Genomic DNA, 23,158 nt, shown 5'->3' on the forward strand with positions numbered 1-23,158 from the left:
ACCCGACACGTGGCTGTCGCTGTGCCCTCCTTACACCCAACACGCGGCTGTCGCCGTGCCCTCTTTACGCCCTACACGTGGCTGTCGCCGTGCCCTCTTTACACTCTACACGTGGCTGTCGCCGTGTCCTCTTTACACCCTACACGTGGCTGTCGCCGTGCCCTCTTTACACCCAAGACCTGGCTGTCGCCGTGCCCTCTATACACCCAACACGCGGCTGTCACCGTGCCCTCTTTACACTCTACACGTGGCTGTCGCCGTGCCCTCTATACACCCAACACGCGGCTGTCGCCGTGCACTCTTTACACCCTACAGGTGGCTGTCACCGTGCCCTCTATACACCCAACACGCGGCTGTCGCCGTGCCCTCTTTACACCCAACACGTGGCTGTCACCGTGCCCTCTTTACACCCTACACGTGGCTGTCACCGTGCCCTCTATACACCCAACACGCGGCTGTCGCCGTGCCCTCTTTAACCCTACACGTGGCTGTCACAATGCCCTCTTTACACCCAACACGCGGCTGTCACCGTGCCCTCTTTACGCCCTACACGTGGCTGTCGCCGTGCCCTCTTTACACCCTACACGTGGCTGTCGCCGTGTCCTCTTTACACCCTACACGGGGCTGTCGCCGTGCTCTCTATACACCCAACACGTGGCTGTCGCCGTGCCCTCTTTACACCCTACACGTGGCTGTAACCGTGCCCTCTTTACACCCTACACTTGGCTGTCGCCGTGCCCTCTTTACACCCAACACTTGGCTGTCGCCGAGCCCTCTTTACACCCTACACCTGGCTGTCACAAAGCCCTCTTTACACCCAACACGCGGCTGTCACCGTGCCCTCTTTAACCCTACACCTGGCTGTCACAATGCCCTCTTTACACCCTACACGTGGCTGTGACCGTTCCCTCTTTACACCCTACACGTGGCTGTAACCGTGCCCTCTTTACACCCTACACGCGGCTGTCGCCGTGCCCTCTTTACACCCAACACCTGGCTGTCGCCGAGCCCTCTTTACACCCTACACGTGGCTGTCACCGTGCCCTCTTTAATCCTACACCTGGCTGTCACAATGCACTCTTTACACCCAACACGTGGCTGTGACCGTGCCCTCTTTACACCCTACACGCGGCTGTCGCCGTGCCCTCTTTACACCCAACACCTGGCTGTCGCCGAGCCCTCTTTACACCCTACACGTAGCTGTCACAATGCCCTCTTTACACCCAACACGCGCCTGTCACCGTGCCCTCTTTACGCCCTACACGTGGCTGTCGCCGTGCCCTCTTTACACCCTACACGTGGCTGTTGCCGTGTCCTCTTTACACCCTACACGGGGCTGTCGCCGTGCCCTCTTTACGCCCTACACGTGGCTGTCGCCGTGCCCTCTTTACACCCTACACGTGGCTGTCGCCGTGTCCTCTTTACACCCTACACGGGGCTGTCGCCGTGCTCTCTATACACCCAAAACGTGGCTGTCGCCGTGCCCTCTTTACACCCTACACGTGGCTGTAACCGTGCCCTCTTTACACCCTACACTTGGCTGTCGCCGTGCCCTCTTTACACCCAACACTTGGCTGTCGCCGAGCCCTCTTTACACCCTACACCTGGCTGTCACAAAGCCCTCTTTACACCCAACACGCGGCTGTCACCGTGCCCTCTTTAACCCTACACCTGGCTGTCACAATGCCCTCTTTACACCCTACACGTGGCTGTGACCGTTCCCTCTTTACACCCTACACGTGGCTGTAACCGTGCCCTCTTTACACCCTACACGCGGCTGTCGCCGTGCCCTCTTTACACCCAACACCTGGCTGTCGCCGAGCCCTCTTTACACCCTACACGTGGCTGTCACCGTGCCCTCTTTAATCCTACACCTGGCTGTCACAATGCCCTCTTTACACCCAACACGTGGCTGTGACCGTGCCCTCTTTACACCCTACACGCGGCTGTCGCCGTGCCCTCTTTACACCCAACACCTGGCTGTCGCCGAGCCCTCTTTACACCCTACACGTAGCTGTCACAATGCCCTCTTTACACCCAACACGCGCCTGTCACCGTGCCCTCTTTACGCCCTACACGTGGCTGTCGCCGTGCCCTCTTTACACCCTACACGTGGCTGTTGCCGTGTCCTCTTTACACCCTACACGGGGCTGTCGCCGTGCCCTCTTTACGCCCTACACGTGGCTGTCGCCGTGCCCTCTTTACACCCTACACGTGGCTGTCGCCGTGTCCTCTTTACACCCTACACAGGGCTGTCGCCGTGCTCTCTATACACCCAAAACGTGGCTGTCGCCGTGCCCTCTTTACACCCTACACGTGGCTGTAACCGTGCCCTCTTTACACCCTACACTTGGCTGTCGCCGTGCCCTCTTTAAACCCAACACTTGGCTGTCGCCGAGCCCTCTTTACACCCTACACCTGGCTGTCACAAAGCCCTCTTTACACCCAACACGCGGCTGTCACCGTGCCCTCTTTAACCCTACACCTGGCTGTCACAATGCCCTCTTTACACCCTACACGTGGCTGTGACCGTTCCCTCTTTACACCCTACACGTGGCTGTAACCGTGCCCTCTTTACACCCTACACGCGGCTGTCGCCGTGCCCTCTTTACACCCAACACCTGGCTGTCGCCGAGCCCTCTTTACACCCTACACGTGGCTGTCACCGTGCCCTCTTTAATCCTACACCTGGCTGTCACAATGCCCTCTTTACACCAAACACGTGGCTGTGACCGTGCCCTCTTTACACCCTACACGCGGCTGTCGCCGTGCCCTCTTTACACCCAACACCTGGCTGTCGCCGAGCCCTCTTTACACCCTACACGTAGCTGTCACCGTGCCCTCTTTACACCCTACACGTGGCTGTCACCGTGCCCACTCTACACCATAAACGTAGCTGTCGCGTGCCCCCTTTACAACCTACACGTGGCTGTTGCCGTGCCCCCTTTACAACCTACACGTGGCTTTCGCCGTGCCCTCTTTACACCCTACACGTGGCTGTCGCCGTGCCCCCTTTACAACCTACACGTGGCTGTTGCCGTGCCCTCTTTACACCTTACACGTGGCTGTCGCCGTGCCCTCTTTGTTTCGCCGTTCCCAGATTATGGTATGTCAGTATCATACCCATGCTAGTGGGTTTCGCTAAAATGGTAAACGTCTTAGACCTACATCACTTCGGGCTTCCATCCCACATTAAACAGACACGTTGATGTATCCATGGGATGCTGTTCAACGAGGCGTTAAACCGAACTCACCCACTATTGTTAAGGACCGCCCCTGTGGTCTAGTGGTAGAGCGTCTGCCCGGAGAGCGGAAGGTCCGGAGTTCGATGCCCGCACGCGTTGTATCAAAATATGTTTAAAGTACTTGTTGTTACCCTGCCTGGCGCTCGGCATTAATGGCCTAAAATAAATCCCACTTCACCTCACTTTTGTTAAGTGAAATGTTAGAGCATTCTGGTCTAATCATATCACCTAAACGCAACCACACGTACACGCTCGTGAAAACATGACGACTGGTATAAATGCGCAAAAAGCGTGCAGACTCACTGTTACTGAGTTTTGCAGGAACGATGGGAGCGTCTTGTCGAGGCCTTCGTTTGTCATGTCTTGTCTTGGTGGACATTGCATTGATAGTCCAGGTCCTCACGGTAAGTGGGATGCACAGTTTTAGCTGTACAGTCTGTACGTCTAACCTCATTTGTCGATGTTTTTGTTTTTTCCGTTTGTTGTTTAACGCCGCACTCAGTAATATGACGGCGGTCTGTAAATAATCGAGTCGGGACCAGTCAACCCAGTGATTGGCATTATTGGGGATCCCAGACGATTGGGTAAAACACGTCCCATTTTAATTCTGGAAACCCAAAAGTCCAGAAACTGTACGGTCTTTGCCGACTCTCGGTCAAAGGTATTTACAAAATTAAACATGCTGTTTTCATGGGAACATACCAAGGAAGAAAAATTGGAGAAAGAAATTGTTCAAAAACTCAATATTTACACTGTCGCCCATGGGCTAGAATATGTTCCTTTATTTAAAACTAATGTTTTTGTTTCGCAAATACATTAAATGTATTCATTCAAGTATCATGACACAAAATTTAACTCATTTTAACTATTGGCCATTTTAACTATTGACCATAAAACAGATTAAAATATGTCTTTGTATCATATTTAGCTGCTATGTTTTTATATGTTCGAGTAGCTGTCTGTCCCTCTTAAATTGACATAGTTCTGCCTCGCTATTGCATCTCTTGACTACAGGAGATCTACAGCATATAGCGGATCTAACTGCAGTTCTTGTCTTAACCAAGCCCGGGTTTGACATTCCAGTAACTGGATTCAGGTTGATTGCAAGATATGCATACCTCGTCATAGTGATTGTTGTGAATTCCTCAAAATTGTGTTTGTTTGTTAGTTGTATAACGCCGCACTTAGCAATATTTCAGCTGTATGAAGGATTTCTGTAAATAATCGAGTCTGGACCTGACAATCCAGTGATTGAAGTCATGTGCATCGATCCACGCAATTGGGATACGATGACATGCATCAACCAAGTCAGCGAGCCTCTTACAAGCGCTGTCGCCCTTTTACGCCAAGAATGGATTGTTGAAGATCTTCACGGGTCCATTGACGCAGGGATTTGTGTAAAGTCATTCAGACAGCATACAATGCCTTAGACGACTGGGCCACCGTGTCACTTACTTTCCCAGTGTGATGTATCAACGAGACATAAATGGGAAATGAAAAAGAAACTAACTAAACTTTAATGTTTGAAAATGTCGCCAAAGAATTGGCGTATCGTTACAATATGTAAAAAAGGTGAAGTTTGTAAAACTTCTGGAAGGAAACATCCAACCAAAGGCCCTTTTTAAATAGTAATGTAATGATATAATATAAAGTATATTTCACGTGACACAATTTACTCTGTACACAATTAGTTAATTATTTAAAGGGACTGACAAAAACATGGGCGAAATATTTTAATAGTTGAATTAAGGTAAAATGAGTTGAATCATGTGTCATGCTTATAAAACCTTTATGTATTTGCGAAACTAAAACTGTTGAGCAAAGGAAACATATTCGCGCCCATTGGCCAAACCTTTTTCTCGCCCATTGGCGAAATATTTCAATATCGCTATAAAATAGTTGAATTAAGTTAAAATGAGTTAAATTTTGTGTCATGATACTTGAATGAATACATCTAATGTATTTGCGAAACAAAAACATTAGTTTAAGTAAAGGAACATAAGTGGGCCACACTTCGCCCATGGGCAGGCCCATGGGCAAGCCCATGGGCGACAAGGTGTAAATATTGAGTTTTTGAACAATTGTTTTCTTTTCCTTGGTATGTTCCCATGAAAACAGCATGTTTAATTTTGTAAATACCTTTGACAGAGTCGGCAAAGACCGTACAGTTTCTGGACTTTTGGGTTTCCAGAATTAAAATGGGACGTGTTATAATCAATTTTGATCAATAAAAAGACCGCTATTAAATCTACCATTGAAGAAAGATGTTCCACCCCCCAAAAAAAGTATAATAAAATACTCACTGCGGGATAAATTACTTTGACAGGTGTTGAGAATAAACTGGTACTTGAATGAAAGGGGGATAACTCTTGTATCTGTCCGTTACAGTTGGCTTATTCACTCACCTTAAAAAAATACAAAACAGATTTTAGTACCGAAATAATGCAATTAATATTTTCATTAAATATGTTTTCACCTCAGTACACAATAAGAATTACTTTGATGAATCGGAAAGCATTGTTTTAAAGATAATGAAAGAAGCCAAACAAAGCCCAAACAATTCACACTCCAGTGGCCTCAGAAGAATAGTATTTTGAGTTATATCCCCTTACTTTCTTGACAACTTATTTTATAGCAGTTCATGTCTTATGCACCTCAAATGAATGGAATATGAACTCACTATTTTGTATATCAAACCGATGCGTAAATATTAAGAGTGTATTTTAAGATACTAATTTTCATGATTACTTTCTATTTTATGATAGGGGGGAACGGGTTGTCCAGTCGTCTAAGGCGCCGCAATTCGCTGTGCAGAGTTGCGTTCCTTGGGCACGCCAGAAACCTTTGGTTGTGGGTTCGAATCCCGGTTCTCCCCAATTATGTTTCTAGGTTTGTTAGCACCATACCCGTGCTCGTGGGTTTCACCGAAGTGGTAAACGTCTGAGACCTGCATCACTTCGGGCTTTCCTCCCATATTAAGATGACACGCCGCGATATAACTGTAATACTGTTAAAAGCGCCGTTAAACACAACTCACTATGATAATTAACTCAGTGTTTCAGAGTGGTTTCAAGAGTGATAAAAGAATGTGCATGTTATAATTCACGTTTAACTGTAATCACTTTGTAATGTTTGGCATACCATTTCAACAAATTTTTGAAGAAAATGGCAATCGATTTACAGTGCATTTATCATTCATTTACCTATTCATATGTCTGTGTTTCACAGAATGCTTCTAATGAAATGATTTGTTTGTTTGCTGTTTAACGCCGCACTCGGCAATATTCCAGCTATACGATGGCGGCCTCTAAATACTCAAGTCTTGACCACACAATTCTGCGATAAACATCATGAGCATCGGTCTACGCATTTGGGATACAATGACATGCAACCGTCATGTCGACGAGCCTGGCAGCCCAGTCCCGTTTGTGGACTCTGACGAGCATTGGTTGCCGTAGATCAACTATAACCTGTATTTGATATTAACATGACAACTTGAGATATATATTGGTAATCATCTAGTCAGCAAAATACAGTGAACGTGCATGTTGTAAATTTTGTACATGTTTACACATTATTCAGGTTTTGCAGAATGTCTGGATTTACATCTTTTATCATGGCGACAATTCCGTGAAGCGAATATGCGTTCTCAACTTGATGACGTCATATAATGGATGACATTATATTTTAAGAGGGAATATCCAGTGAGTTGTTTCCCATAGATGTAGCTGAGCCATAGACAAAGGCAGTGGCAGAACAATCACACCCAAAAGTGGTAGACGTATGACAATCAGTATTAGGAGAAATGGTACAAATAATCGACGTGAGGATTGCTAGAATATGCTGGAAATACCAAACTTAACCCACTTGTTCGTAAAATAGACTCGTTTGACATTTGAGGTCAGTTTCTGTTCAGGGAGTCATTATCATTAACATTTTGGGTAAACAGTTTTAAAGCTTGTACAGTTTATCAACATCCTTAAAGAGACAGTTCATAATGTTATCATATGTAAGAAATAGACGACTCATGGTCGTTGTTTATCATACAATAAAACACTGTTGCGCCCCTCATGGTTTGTTCTCCCTGCAGTGTTTTATTGTACGATAAATAACCCACACTGGTTGTTTGTTTCTTAAATACAATCACTTTTTTACAATATGTACATTTGATTTATGCGATCAACAGATACCCTAACATGAAATTAATACATCCTATTAACATAGTTAATTGAAATAGTACACAGCCGCCAAGCTTCCTTTTCTGTTTGCCGTGACAATCTGATTATTAATGTAGTGGTAAGTGCATATTCATTTTCTCAATAATTTATAATTAACACATCTATTTTTTTTAAAACCTGCATACCTGTATTTATGATATTCACGAAACATACATATCATAATGAATTAAGTGACTTAGTATATTTAATATATAAGTACCAAACACAAACTTTTGCTTTTCTATTTCGTATGACTAAAAACTGTATGTATACCTATTTATACTTATAATGGTAATGATACGGACAACGTTAAAAGGGGAATTCCAAAAAGAATATTAATAAACAGGTGCGGGACCAGTTGGTATACAGTTTTGAAGATTGCACGAGAAATGTCAAAAAAGCCTGACACCGAAACAAATTTCGTATGTAATAACACAGCATGTACGTATAGTTTCATAAACTGTAGTGTTAATTTTAACTAATTTGTTTCTCGTGCTCAATGCCAATGTTTTCAACCGAAATGTAAACACTTTTCTATCCCGGAATGGGCATAACTGTACCAAAAATAAAGGTATTATTATACATCTAAACTATTTTATATTACTATTACATTATCAAATGGGTAAAAATAAATGCAAAACTTACAGGGTATCTGCTACTCATACATTCGGCACTCATCATTTTTCACCACATGCTGAATGTGTATTCGTCTCGTGCGATCCGTGTTGACACTTCATTTATACCCGTGCAAAATAATACCGGGCATGTCATTTCCGGTTCGTTTTATTCTTGTAAATTAATTAAAGCCGTTATTATTTACACATCCCCAAAAAATAATGTTGCGGGCGGTCTTCCCGTTTTGTTACAGTTGTATTTATTACAGTTGTATTTATTACAGTTGTATTTATTACAGTTGTATTTATTACAGTTGTATTTATTAGTTGTATTTATTACAGTTGTATTTATTACAGTTGTATTTATCAAATGCCTTCATCTTCAAGATTGTCTCCATGGGAGGTTCTTCATGGAGAAATAAACCGACATGGAGAAATAATCGTAAAATACACAAAGGCTAAACTACATGGTCATAAAGTTAAACATTCGGAAGTGTAAAAAATATTGACTTTTTTTTCATCTAATTAAAATCAATGTAAACCGTAAGAATAATTCTGGGATACGATGACACGAATTAACCAAGTCAGCAAGCCTGACCACGCATCCCGTAACTCGTCTCATGACTTATTCTCTACCTTGATCTTCACGGGAACTAATTAATCTCCGTGTCACATGTCTGCTTTACCGGATATATTCGACTATCTGAAACTATATGGGATATTAACCTTTCTTTTCAGATCACCACTCCACTTCCGGGCGGGATTATTACCAGCAGCAATGGAAGCATCCCTGCGGTAAGAAATGGGGAGAATTCTTCATTTTGTTTGTTTGTTGTATAACGCCGCACTCGGCAATATTCCAGTTATGATGGTGGTCTGTAATTAATCGAGTCTGGACCAGACAGTCCAGCGATTGACATCATGAGCATCGACCCACGCAATTGGGGATACGATGACATGCATCAGCCAAGTCGGCGAGCCTGACCACCCGATCCCGTGGGTCGGCTCTTTCGAAAAGCAGTCGCCAAACATGGGTTTCCAAAGAACTATTCTACCCCGGAACTTCACGGGTTGAATTCTTCATGTGGTGACATGGCATAGAAAACAATCTTGGGTAGGGGTGGTGTCGTGAGGGCATGTGGCTTGGGGTCGGTTGATGTTGATAAATTGTGCAATTATAATAATTATGATAGTTATGAAAAGAATAAGTATGCTTCAAACTGTTAGGAAAAAGTCTGCCACAAAAACAACTAAATTGCAAGGTGCCTTTTTAAAAAAATATTTAGTCTCAGATTTAACTTGAAGCATATCTGGTTTTGCAGCAGTAGCTGAATTTTTTTTCTGCTGTATATCACAATTACGAGGCGATATTTGCTGTGCTGATATTTTAGGAAAAGTTGACAATTTCGAGGAATAAATTGTCATTTGCTGTGTTCCTGCTTAAATTTTACGTCAAAATTGCGAACTTCACTTTGCGTATTTCTCCTGCTTAATTGACTTGAGGTGTTCGGAATTCTTTAGGCGACAATTTATTTCTTGGTTTGTGGATTTTAAACTCATGATCATTTCCAAAGTGAGGTAGGCCAATAAAGAAAAAACAAAACAAAAACCTCAGATTTTGTTTACTTGATTTTTATCCTAAAGAGTTAGGTAGGTATAAAAAAATATATTCTGGAGTAACAAAGTAAAATTATTTTTTTTGTTATATCCCTGGCGGACAGCTAACACACACATGGCAATACATCAACATTCATGTCATGGGTGAAATGCATGAAAGACACCCTGGCGGACAGCTAACACACACATGGCAATATAACAACATTCATGTCATGGGTGAAATGCATGAAAGACACCCTGGCGGACAGCTAACACACACATGGCAATACAACAACATTCATGTCATGGGTGAAATGCATGAAAGACACCACCATTTGGGCAGCATGGGCGACGATTAACTCTTTGAACACCAGCCAACCAGAAGACTTTACTGCTGTGACACCGAGTTCCCAGAGACTCTTGTGTGATAGATGAAGCCAACATTTATCACGGAAATCGGCGATATAACTGGAATATTGTTAAAAGCGGCGTTAAACCCAACTCACTCGCTCACTTATCACGGAAATTATCTGCTTGTAAAGCATCTTTGCTGCTACATGTTTGGTTACACACTATTTGAAAGGTCTAATTAATCCTATTTATAAATATGAAAGTTATGTGTATCACATTTTTCAAATAATTAATTTAAAACTTAATTAAGTTCGTTTTAAGTTAAAAAATGTGAGCTAACATTCATAACGTCCAGATTAAGCACCAAAGAGCGAAAATGTAACGATTTGCGGCAAATATAAGATTTAATAAAATCCATTTACCTATTTCTTTTTTATTTTCATTGTTTACGTAATCGGAAAATTATTTTAAAAAGAATTACAAACAGTATCTGCCATCACCCATTCCCCGATAACAGCGGCTGTCCGCTCACTAGCATGAGAAAATACCTGTTTTCGAAGCTTCGTATTACTAACATGTGCGTCGAAGGCTGTCGTGTCAGTATCAATTAAAAAGCTTATTCTTCCGCGCCCTGAAGGGAAAGTATAGGGGTTAGCTTGTTTTTTGACTGAAGGATAGCGCCATTTTGGTTTCTCTAAGACAGTGCATAATGTTCATCTTCTGAGGCATCGCATGTTTCACAGAGACGTTGTTCCAATGGGGTTGGTGTTTTTGTATATCTAACAGTTTCAATATTTAGTTTGTGATTATTTAATAGAAGTTTTGAGAGATGTGACTGAGCTTTGTTATTACAATATGAAAGAGAATTCTCAATATTTAGAGATGACTTGACCGACCTGTATGTTAACTTGCTGTTGGATAAATGGGAATCCATTAAATGAATGCGTGAACATATTTTTACATTTGGTATAAGTTTATTTACGTTGGATTCATTACATGTATTTGTGTTTACTGTTTCAAAAGTTTGTTTTATTTAACCCAGCCAACATTTTGTCCAGAAAAAAATTATATTTGCTGCCAGAGCATGTTTAAGGAATGACATTTCTTGTGTTATCTATATAGGACATGTAATCAATTAGTTTTTATATTAATGGTACTAACAGTGGGTATATACCAAGTTCTTCCTTGTTTTTTCTTGTGCTTACTATTTAAAGACACCGTTTCTTTTATTGTGCTTTCCAAAGATAACAAGATTAATAACAACCAATTTGAACTTTACACCAATCCTCTCCTCTCCTCCATTGCTTACACGTCCTTCCTCTGCATAGGACATATGGCCGGGAACAATTGATGCACTGCAGCGGTGTACCGGCCTGCGGTGTCTGGTGACTCGTGGCTTGTTGCCCGGTGTACCGGCCTGCGGTGTCTGGTGACTCGTGGCTTGTTGCCCGGTGTACCGGCCTGCGGTGTCTGGGTCACTCGTGGCTTGTTGCCCGGTGTACCGGCCTGCGGTGTTAAGAGTTAACCTGGTCGCCACTGCGCTTTGCTTTGACACGCTTCGCTGGTGTTAGAGAAGGATCTCAGCGCGAAATATCAGTGACTTCCCTTTGCTTTACACTCGCGGAGAAAATGAAATCTTTTTTGGTTTGAACTTTTTGTGCATTTTTTAAAATAAAGATCGGCGGTAATAAAATAATTTTAATTTTTATTTTGGACTTTGAAAGAGCGGCGAATCTGTAAACCAAGTAATTAAACAAATGTCGCCTTATTCCATTCAAACAAAAGGATACAGCAGTCAAACATGCTGTCAAGCTATTGCCAGATCCCTGAAGGTACAGTAGAATTTCCACAGCAATGCTACCAATAGTAACATATAGCCTACTCAAAACTAAGTTAAAGAGCACCCAAAATTAAAAAGCTGAGTGTTCCAATTCCACCAGCCATGACAGATTAACTATTGTCATATGAAGAAAACGGGTGTTCCTTAACATATTTTTAGTATATTATGTATGTTAAGTAGTCGGCAAAAACGGTGACTCTATTTTTCCATGACACAAGTACTGTTTTAGCAATGAAAGTGTAAACACATGGTTGCTTCAATAAGGCAATAACATTTTGTCTCAAATTTATTTCAAAACAAATCTGCCAGTTGAGATTTACATGTTAAATACCCTGTTTTTTATAACTTGATTGTCACAGCAGATCCCAATTGTCATTGTTCCTTATATCTTTGGTAAGTAAGGGGTTTTGCCCCGCTTTTAGCAATATTCCAGCAATAGGTTTCAAACATTGTACCCATGTTGGGAATCGAACCCGGGTCTTCGGCGTGACGAGCAAATGCTTTAACCACAAGGCTACCCAACCACCCCTACATTTCTGGTCGACAGCAAACCGTGTATCCATTCTTACATTAGATTCAATCGACTCGCATATTTATATGAAACATACCATTTTAGCAGCGTATTACACAAATCGAATATATAGTCCTACAGTCTCGTAAACATTAGTGAACTTCACAAGACGAAATCTCTACTGTGTATTAAACGTATTAACGAAACAATCTCAAATTACATTTGCCCACAATTGAGTCAGAAAGTCAAATGTACCACTTCTCGATATGCATTATGAAATGGGAATGATACTGTTACCATAAATGCTACTTTATTATTATTGATGAGACAGAACACCTAGTCAGTGGATGTCTTAGACACCACAGGTGAAGCTCAGCAACGTTTTGAGGCGGAGTGTAGCCTGGTGGGTGACCGTGTTTGGCAGCTCAGCTGAGTTTCCTGTGCTTCGGTCCTGCCCAACACTGAAGCACATGCTTTGTTTCTTGCGCCTCCGGGGGCGGTCGGGTAGCCTAGTGATTAAAGCTATCGCTCGTCACGCCGAAGACCCGGGTTCGATTCCCGACATGGGCACAATGTGTGAAAGTCCATTTCTGGTGTCCCCCGCCGTGATATTGCTGGAATATTGCTTAAAGCGGCGTAAATCTATACTCACTCTTGCACCTGACCGCCTCCGTGGTCTAGTGGTAGAGCGTCCGCCCGGAGAGCGAAAGGTCCGGGGTTTGATCCCCGGCCGCGTCATATCAAAAGACGTTAAAAGATGGTACTTGTTGTTACCCTGTCTGGCGCTCGGCATTAAGGGGCTAAAACAAGGACTGGTCAGCTCTGAGTCGGTATACTGTCTCAGTTGGGTATTCATGTTAAACTGCGGCATGGTATCTCAGTGAGCTAGCACTATAAATTGGCATCAGTCGAGACACGCACACGCACACGCACACGCACACGCACACACACACACACACACACACACGTGCATGCACGTCGCTATTAAAGTGCAATAATCTTGGACGCGACTTTAAACCCAGTTTCACCTCACCTCACTCTTGCGCCTCCGACAGCTTGGGCTGTATACTCACAGGGTGGTGAATGAAATCGTGCGGTCACTGATCCATTGATGGTATAACCTATGTAGTACTTTGAGCAGGCGACTGTGTGGTGAGGAACTGTATGGCAGTATCATTGGCCATGTGGCCGGCCCATGCAGACAGGCTTCTGTTGCCAGGGTTCGCACGGGCTGGGAGTGTGGGCTGTTTGGAACCTGTGTCGAGGATTCTTAGTTCCAATCCAAACGTCTTGGCGAGGGGTGGTCATGGGTGGGGAGGTACTAGAGGGACGGTCCGACCAGGTTGTTCTGACGTCAAGGGTCTTGTGGTGATGCGAGTTACCGGATTCCTACGTCCGCTTTACACCCATCACGCGTTCACTGTTATAATTATGATGTCGTTACAATTGTCTTTGTCCACATCAGTCACTTTGCCCTCAGTGCAAAGCAAGAGCGTTATCACCTACTTTGAAAAGTATTGAACAAAGTCATTTATTCCGAACTCGTGAAGTCGTCGTCATCGCTGCTGTTGATCTGATTAATGAACGTGTCGAGTTCCTGATATATAAGACTACTTTCTAAAGCTGTACGTTTGTATGATAATAACCTTTTCATCATCCCGGCATATGATGCAGGGGGATAGTTATGTTATGGTATGGTCCGTCCGTATTTCATTTCCGGAGCATAACTTGAAAACCATGAACAAAATGTAATCCACATTTGGTACATATATTAACCCCCTTTACACCCTACACGTGGCTGTCGCCGTGCCCCCTTTACACCCTACACGTGGCTGTCGCCGTGACCTCTTTACACCCTACACGTGGCTGTCGCCGTACACTCTTTACACCCGACACACATGCACAGTTGACATTTAGGAAGTTGAGTTGAAATTGTCTCTGTCCAGATCCCCACAATCTAGAGTGTACTCTATAGTAAAAGACTGTTTTCCTAAGCTGTACGTTTGGATTATATATTTAACCTATTTTTATCAACCCGGCATATAATGCGGGGGAAAATATTTATCATATAATCTGTCTTTCCGTCCATATTTCGTTTCCGGAGCATAACTTGAAAACCATGTAACATTTTTCATCCAAACACAGATCATCACTCCTCCTCCGGGCGAGAAAGATTCCAGCCGCAACGGAACTATCTTCAGGGTAAGGAAAGGAGAGCATGCTTTGTGATGACATTGGCATAGAAACATGCTTGTCGTTAGAGGCGACTGATGCGATACGGTGGTCAGGCTCACTGACTTGGTTGATGCATGTCATCGTATCCCAAATGCGTGGATTAATGCTCGTGATATCAATTACTGGATTGTCTGGTTCACACAATATTTTATAGCTGTAATATTGCTGAGTGCGGCAACCAAAATAAACCAAGTATATCTTGTGATGAAATATCTTATGATGAAAAAGGGAGGCTGCTCCAGGGTGGACTACTTGGGGGTGGACTACTTGGGGGTGGACTACTTGGGGGTGGACTACTTGGGGGTGGACTACTTGGGGGTGGACTACTTGGGGGTGGACTACTTGGGGGTGGACTACTTGGGGGTGGACTACTTGGGGGTGGACTACTTGGGGGTGGACTACTTGGGGGTGGACTACTAGGGGGTGGACTACTAGGGGGTGGACTACTAGGGGGTGGACTACTAGGGGGTGGACTACTAGGGGGTGGACTACTAGGGGGTGGACTACTAGGGGGTGGACTACTAGGGGGTGGACTACTAGGGGGTGGACTACTAGGGGGTGGACTACTAGGGGGTGGACTACTAGGGGGTGGACTACTAGGGGGTGGACTACTAGGGGGTGGACTACTAGGGGGTGGACTACTAGGGGGTGGACTACTTGGGGGTGGACTACTTGGGGGTGGACTACTTGGGGGTGGACTACTTGGGGGTGGACTACTTGGGGGTGGACTACTTGGGGGTGGACTACTTGGGGGTGGACTACTTGGGGGTGGAAGATATAGGCTGATGAAATATAAGAGGTATTTTGGGAGCAGTTCCTTCCTTTACATGGAGACATTGGGTGTTGTGGGTATTGGCTGCTGGCACACTATTGGGTGTGGTATGGATTGGCTGCTGGCACACTATTGGGTGTAGTGGGGTTTGGCTGCTGGCACACTATTGGGTGTTGTGGGTATTGGCTGCTGGCACACTATTGGGTGTTGTGGGTATTGGCTGCTGGCACACTATTGGGTGTTGTGGGTATTGGTTGCTGGCACACTATTGGGTGTTGTGGGTATTGGTTGCTTGCACACTATTGGGTGTTGTGGGTATTGGCTGCTGGCACACTATATTCGGTGTTGTGGGTATTGGCTGCTGGCACACCATTGGGTGTTGTGGGTATTGGCTGCTGGCACACTATTGGGTGTTGTGGGTATTGGCTGCTGGCACACTATTGGGTGTTGTGGGTATTGGCTGCTGGCACACTATTGGGTGTTGTGGGTATTGGCTGCTGGCACACTATTGGGTGTTGTGGGTATTGGCTGCTGGCACACTATTGGGTGTTGTGGGTATTGGCTGCTGGCACACCATTGCAATTGGGTGTTGTGGGTATTGAATGCTGGCACACCATTGGGTGTTGTGGGTATTGAATGCTGGCACACTATTGGGTGAAGAATGTAGAATATCATCACTCTAGATAAATACCCTGGCACTTCTCATTACAAAAACTTCGACATGGAAATGAGGTCACCATATTTGATTGATGGCTTCACTGCTAATTTCTCACTGATGGGACGGTTATGTTGGTCTTTCAAGACGAAAGAATGTTAGCGATTGGATCCGTGTTTCAATAACAGACTGGAAATATTACATATTGTATAATGTAAAGTGTCCAAATAATCGAGGATGGCTAGAACTGTTTCCATTAAAAATATTCTTTCTTTGCAGATCATCTTTGGCAATGATACCGACGCCTACAGGAATATCTACAGGAATATCTACGGGGTAAGGAGATACGGTCGGGCGTGCTTGGTCAGTGCAATGTGAAAAGGGAGTAAGTCCTGGTGGCGACGTGATGGTGACGTGGTGACCGAGCGAGTATATTCCAATACTCCACTCAGTATGGACGGGGCAAATATGTTCCTGGTATCATGTGGATTTTTATATTTATTCGTTTTGTGTAATGGGGTGTGCTGGCACCTGGTGTGTGGGAAATTAATTCTGCTACAGGTGTTATAAAAATGTTTATGAAAATGATTGTTCGGGTTTGCCTTTCGTATTTCCGTATTTTGGGAAAATATTTTCTGAAGCAGTGACTAAATGTAAATCTACAATGACATCAATAAATATGACTAACAAATGTCTGTTACATGAGGAATGTTTTGTTACTTGGACAATTCTGTCTACAATACATCGGCAATACCTTAACCGTATGAAATCATTATTGCAAATAGGTTCAAGTTTTACGCGTATATATTTAACAGTAGGGATCTTTTGGCGTCATTTGCTTATCGCATCCACTGTTCCCTAAATACAGCGAGTGTGGAATTTGGGGAGGGGACGAGAGTGGAATTATGTCTTATGTCTCAAGGAGATATTGATCTAACTTCGATTTTCTTGTCCTCATGTGGCGTACCATACCGCCTGGATCAGTTGTTTAATATTATAAATGTTCATTCTTGCAGGACATTCTGGCAGACAAACGGCAAATGACGCACAACCAAATCGTATTTTGCGACAACATAGGAGCTATTGTGTACAATGAAAAGTCCGTGTACCAAACCTGTGCCGTTACATATAGTCAAATGATCTGCGCCAACTCGACTGTACCAATGATATTGCCCCCTAGATCATCGTTCTATATGCTGAAAGCCTACGTACCTTCAAATCAAAAGGCTATTCAGAATGATATTAATGCGTGCATCATGGATGGCCCCCACAAGGTAAATGGAAGTAGCTCCTTGATGTACAATGTCACAGTTTCCATGCTGTGGAATGATGGACGCGCTACAGGGGCAAAAGTCCATTGTTTGGTAAGTGGCACTACCACCACGCCGACCACCACGCCGACCACCACGCCAACAACCACCACGACCACCACGCCAACAACCACGACCACCACGCCAACAACCACGACCACCACGCCAACAACCACCACGACCACCACGCCAACAACCACCACGACCACCACGCCAACAACCACGACCACCACGCCAACAACCACGACCACCACGCCAACAACCACGACCACCACGCCAACAACCACGACCACCACGCCAACAACCACGACCACCACGCCAACAACCACGACCACCACGCCAACAACCACGACCACCACGCCAACAACCACGACCACCACGCCAACAACCACGACCACCACGCCAACAACCACGACCACCACGCCAACAACCACGACCACCACGCCAACAACCACGACCACCACGCCAACAACCACGACCACCACGCCAACAACCACGACCACCACGCCAACAACCACGACCACCACGCCAACAACCACGACCACCACGCCAACAACCACGACCACCACGCCAACAACCACGACCACCACGCCAACAACCACGACCACCACGCCAACAACCACGACCACCACGCCAACAACCACGACCACCACGCCAACAACCACGACCACCACGCCAACAACCACGACCACCACGCCAACAACCACGACCACGACCACCACGCCAACAACCACGACCACCACGCCAACAACCACGACCACCACGCCAACAACCACCACCACGCCAACAACCACCACCACGCCAACAACCACCACCACGCCAACAACCACCACCACGCCAACAACCACCACCACGCCAACAACCACCACCACGCCAACAACCACCACCACGCCAACAACCACCACCACGCCAACAACCACCACCACGCCAACAACCACCACCACGCCAACAACCACCACCACGCCAACAACCACCACCACGCCAACAACCACCACCACCACCACGCCAACAACCACCACCACCACCACGCCAACAACCACCACCACCACCACGCCAACAACCACCACCACCACCACGCCAACAACCACCACCACCACGCCAACAACCACCACCACCACGCCAACAACCACCACCACCACGCCAACAACCACCACCACCACGCCAACAACCACCACCACCACGCCAACAACCACCACCACCACGCCAACAACCACCACCACCACGCCAACAACCACCACCACCACGCCAACAACCACCACCACCACGCCAACAACCACCACCACCACGCCAACAACCACGACCACCACGCCAACAACCACCACCACCACGCCAACAACCACCACCACCACGCCAACAACCACCACCACCACGCCAACAACCACCACCACCACGCCAACAACCACCACCACCACGCCAACAACCACGCCAACAACCACCACCACCACGCCAACAACCACGCCAACAACCACCACCACGCCAACAACCACCACCACGCCAACAACCACCACCACCACGCCAACAACCACCACCACCACGCCAACAACCACCACCACCACGCCAACAACCACCACCACCACGCCAACAACCACCACCACCACGCCAACAACCACCACCACCACGCCAACAACCACCACCACCACGCCAACAACCACGCCAACAACCACCACCACGCCAACAACCACGCCAACAACCACCACCACGCCAACAACCACGCCAACAACCACCACCACGCCAACAACCACCACCACGCCAACAACCACGCCAACAACCACCACCACGCCAACCACCACCACCACGCCAACAACCACCACCACCACGCCAACAACCACCACCACCACGCCAACAACCACCACCACCACGCCAACAACCACCACCACCACGCCAACAACCACCACCACCACGCCAACAACCACCACCACCACGCCAACAACCACCACCACCACGCCAACAACCACCACCACCACGCCAACAACCACCACCACCACGCCAACAACCACCACCACCACGCCAACAACCACCACCACCACGCCAACAACCACCACCACCACGCCAACAACCACCACCACCACGCCAACAACCACCACCACCACGCCAACAACCACCACCACCACGCCAACAACCACCACCACCACGCCAACAACCACCACCACCACCACGCCAACAACCACCACCACCACCACGCCAACAACCACCACCACCACGCCAACAACCACCACCACCACGCCAACAACCACCACCACCACGCCAACAACCACCACCACCACGCCAACAACCACCACCACCACGCCAACAACCACCACCACCACGCCAACAACCACCACCACCACGCCAACAACCACCACCACCACGCCAACAACCACCACCACCACGCCAACAACCACCACCACCACGCCAACAACCACCACCACCACGCCAACAACCACCACCACCACGCCAACAACCACCACCACCACGCCAACAACCACCACCACCACGCCAACAACCACCACCACCACGCCAACAACCACCACCACCACGCCAACAACCACCACCACCACGCCAACAACCACCACCACCACGCCAACAACCACCACCACCACCACCACGCCAACCACCACCACCACCACGCCAACAACCACCACCACCACCACCACGCCAACCACCACCACCACCACGCCAACAACCACCACCACCACCACGCCAACAACCACCACCACCACCACGCCAACAACCACCACCACCACCACGCCAACAACCACCACCACCACCACGCCAACAACCACCACCACCACCACGCCAACAACCACCACCACCACCACGCCAACAACCACCACCACCACCACGCCAACAACCACCACCACCACCACGCCAACAACCACCACCACCACGCCAACAACCACCACCACCACGCCAACAACCACCACCACCACGCCAACAACCACCACCACCACGCCAACAACCACCACCACCACGCCAACAACCACCACCACCACGCCAACAACCACCACCACCACGCCAACAACCACCACCACCACGCCAACAACCACCACCACCACGCCAACAACCACCACCACCACGCCAACAACCACCACCACCACCACGCCAACAACCACCACCACCACCACGCCAACAACCACCACCACCACCACGCCAACAACCACCACCACCACGCCAACAACCACCACCACCACCACGCCAACAACCACCACCACCACGCCAACAACCACCACCACCACGCCAACAACCACCACCACCACGCCAACAACCACCACCACCACGCCAACAACCACCACCACCACGCCAACAACCACCACCACCACGCCAACAACCACCACCACCACGCCAACAACCACCACCACCACGCCAACAACCACCACCACCACGCCAACAACCACCACCACCACGCCAACAACCACCACCACCACGCCAACAACAACCACCACCACGCCAACAACCACCACCACCACCACGCCAACAACCACCACCACCACCACGCCAACAACCACCACCACCACCACGCCAACAACCACCACCACCACCACGCCAACAACCACCACCACCACCACGCCAACAACCACCACCACCACCACGCCAACAACCACCACCACCACGCCAACAACCACCACCACGCCCACAACCACCACCACCACGCCAACAACCACCACCACCACGCCAACAACCACCACCACCACGCCAACAACCACCACCACCACGCCAACAACCACCACCACCACGCCAACAACCACCACCACCACCACGCCAACAACCACCACCACCACGCCAACAACCACCACCACCACGCCAACAACCACCACCACCACGCCAACAACCACCACCACCACGCCAACAACCACCACCACCACGCCAACAACCACCACCACCACGCCAACAACCACCACCACCACGCCAACAACCACCACCACCACGCCAACAACCACCACCACGCCAACAACCACCACCACGCCAACAACCACCACCACCACCACGCCAACAACCACCACCACCACCACGCCAACAACCACAACCACCACCACGCCAACAACCACAACCACCACCACGCCAACAACCACCACCACGCCAACAACCACGCCAACAACCACCACCACCACCACCACGCCAACAACCACCACCACCACCACCACGCCAACAACCACCACCACCACCACCAAGCCAACAACCACCACCACCACCACCACGCCAACAACCACCACCACCACCACCACGCCAACAACCACCACCACCACCACCACGCCAACAACCACCACCACCACCACGCCAACCACCACACCAACAACCACGTCCACAACAAGGCCATCCAACGCCACAACTTCGTATTGTGATGCCGACAAGAACCCTGATTACATTGTTCACATTGAAGCAAAGTGTGGTTCCACTTCTGAAGGTACACCATCGATCCTCATCAGAACGGACCTTCATTTGTCGGCCATTGCGGTGTGCTACAAGGACCAGGTGTACAACTTCTCCACTTCCGACACTGTACACTTCCGCCTAAACGCCTCGTACAATCAAACTGACTACAAAGACAGATGCGTGTTTTCAAAACGCACAGACGCGGAAGTTTACAACCTCAGAATTGAGGTGTCTTGGGGAGAGAGATTCAGCCACGTGCACACTTGTAAGAAGGAGTATCAAATCACCTGCACCTTTGAAGGCCGTCTCAGCAAGGGGAGTGCGTCCTCCAAGAGTGGCCCGTCACTGATAGCGGCTCAAGAAATTCAGTCTCACCAAGGTCAGAAAGGTTCTTCCAGCATTAGTCTGGATGTCGTAAACGTCCTTGGAAAGCCGATTCCCGGTCCGATCCCTTTGGCCAGAAGGGTACGGCTGTTGGCTACAGCAAGTGGTACGTCGTCTGAGCTTGGCTTGCTGCCGGTGGCGTGTGACGCCGTCTCGGCCGACGGACACAGATACGCTGTTTTGCGAGCTGGTTGTGGTGATGGGATCATTTTTGCGAAAAACCAAGGATTTACGACCAGGGGATTACAAACATTCAGTCCCTTCTTCAAAACATTTAAAATTCGCAAGGACAACAGTCTGAAATTTGAATGTAATTTCACACTCTGTGCCAGCAGCTGTAACGGGGATTCTTGCAGCGGAAGGATTAAGAGATCAGCGGAGAGCTTCCTAGCCGAAGAACCTTCCCCCATCATTGATGTGCAATCCAGTAACACTCGGGAGTGGCTAGTCTTGCAGCTTGTCTTGAAGCTAGCTTGTATTGCATTCTTTGTTATGGTGATGTCGCAAATAGTCATACTTGTTTTGCTATTTTTCAATATGCGACAGAAAAGAGTGACCATTTCGAGGCAATAAATACTCTCTCGATTCAAATGTTTCTCGTAATTATTTCAAGTATGTGTTTGTTTAACTCCGCACTCAGTAATATTTCAGCTGTATAACGGCGATCTGTAAATAATAGTCTGGACCAGACAATCCAGTGATTGACATCGTGAGCATCGATCCACGCAATTGGGATACGATGACATGCATTAACCAAGTCGGCGATCCCGTTAGTCGCCTCTTACGACCAGCATAGTCGCCTTTTACGGCAAGCATGGGTTGCTGCAGATTCTATCCCGGATCTTCACGGGTTTTCAAGTGAGCCAGTGAATGTTGAAAGCAGCAGTCAGAATATTACAGCTGTTATACAGCTGCCATGCCACATGCCATATGGTGCAGACGAGTGGTTGTAATCAACAAAGGGGCCACCCAATCCTCCCTGACCGGTTTTAACAGGCATGGAGATACCTGACATAAGACCGCACGCTGCAGAACGTTTGTGGAAGCTACAGCTACAGTCCAGTTTCCACCCTTGCCG

The 23,158-nt window shown here is 47.5% G+C and overlaps 1 protein-coding gene across 1 annotated transcript; it reads left to right on the forward strand.

The window, feature by feature from the left end:
- The first annotated feature begins 3,571 nt into the window (after positions 1-3,571).
- LOC139463666 (vitelline envelope sperm lysin receptor-like) lies at positions 3,572-22,653 on the forward strand. The gene is made up of 8 exons (XM_071244923.1): positions 3,572-3,649; positions 8,815-8,871; positions 14,520-14,576; positions 14,838-15,017; positions 16,316-16,372; positions 17,053-17,410; positions 20,918-21,335; positions 21,636-22,653. The coding sequence occupies exons 1-8, from the start codon at positions 3,572-3,574 to the stop codon at positions 22,651-22,653; spliced, it is 2,223 nt and encodes a 740-aa protein (XP_071101024.1).
- The last annotated feature ends 505 nt before the right edge of the window (positions 22,654-23,158 follow it).

Source organism: Haliotis cracherodii, unplaced genomic scaffold (assembly GCF_022045235.1).
Source record: "Haliotis cracherodii isolate W230 unplaced genomic scaffold, xgHalCrac1.p SCAF_16, whole genome shotgun sequence".
NCBI lineage: Eukaryota > Metazoa > Mollusca > Gastropoda > Lepetellida > Haliotidae > Haliotis > Haliotis cracherodii.

Excerpts from the sequence above, each read along its gene's own strand:
- LOC139463666 (XM_071244923.1), top strand. The coding sequence starts at position 3,572 with ATGGGAGCGTCTTGTCGAGGCCTTCGTTTGTCATGTCTTGTCTTGGTG. Across the intron at positions 3,650-8,814 it reads TGATAGTCCAGGTCCTCACG|ATCACCACTCCACTTCCGGG; the intron begins GTAAGTGGGATG and ends CTTTCTTTTCAG. Across the intron at positions 15,018-16,315 it reads TGGGGGTGGACTACTTGGGG|ATCATCTTTGGCAATGATAC; the intron begins GTGGACTACTAG and ends CTTTCTTTGCAG.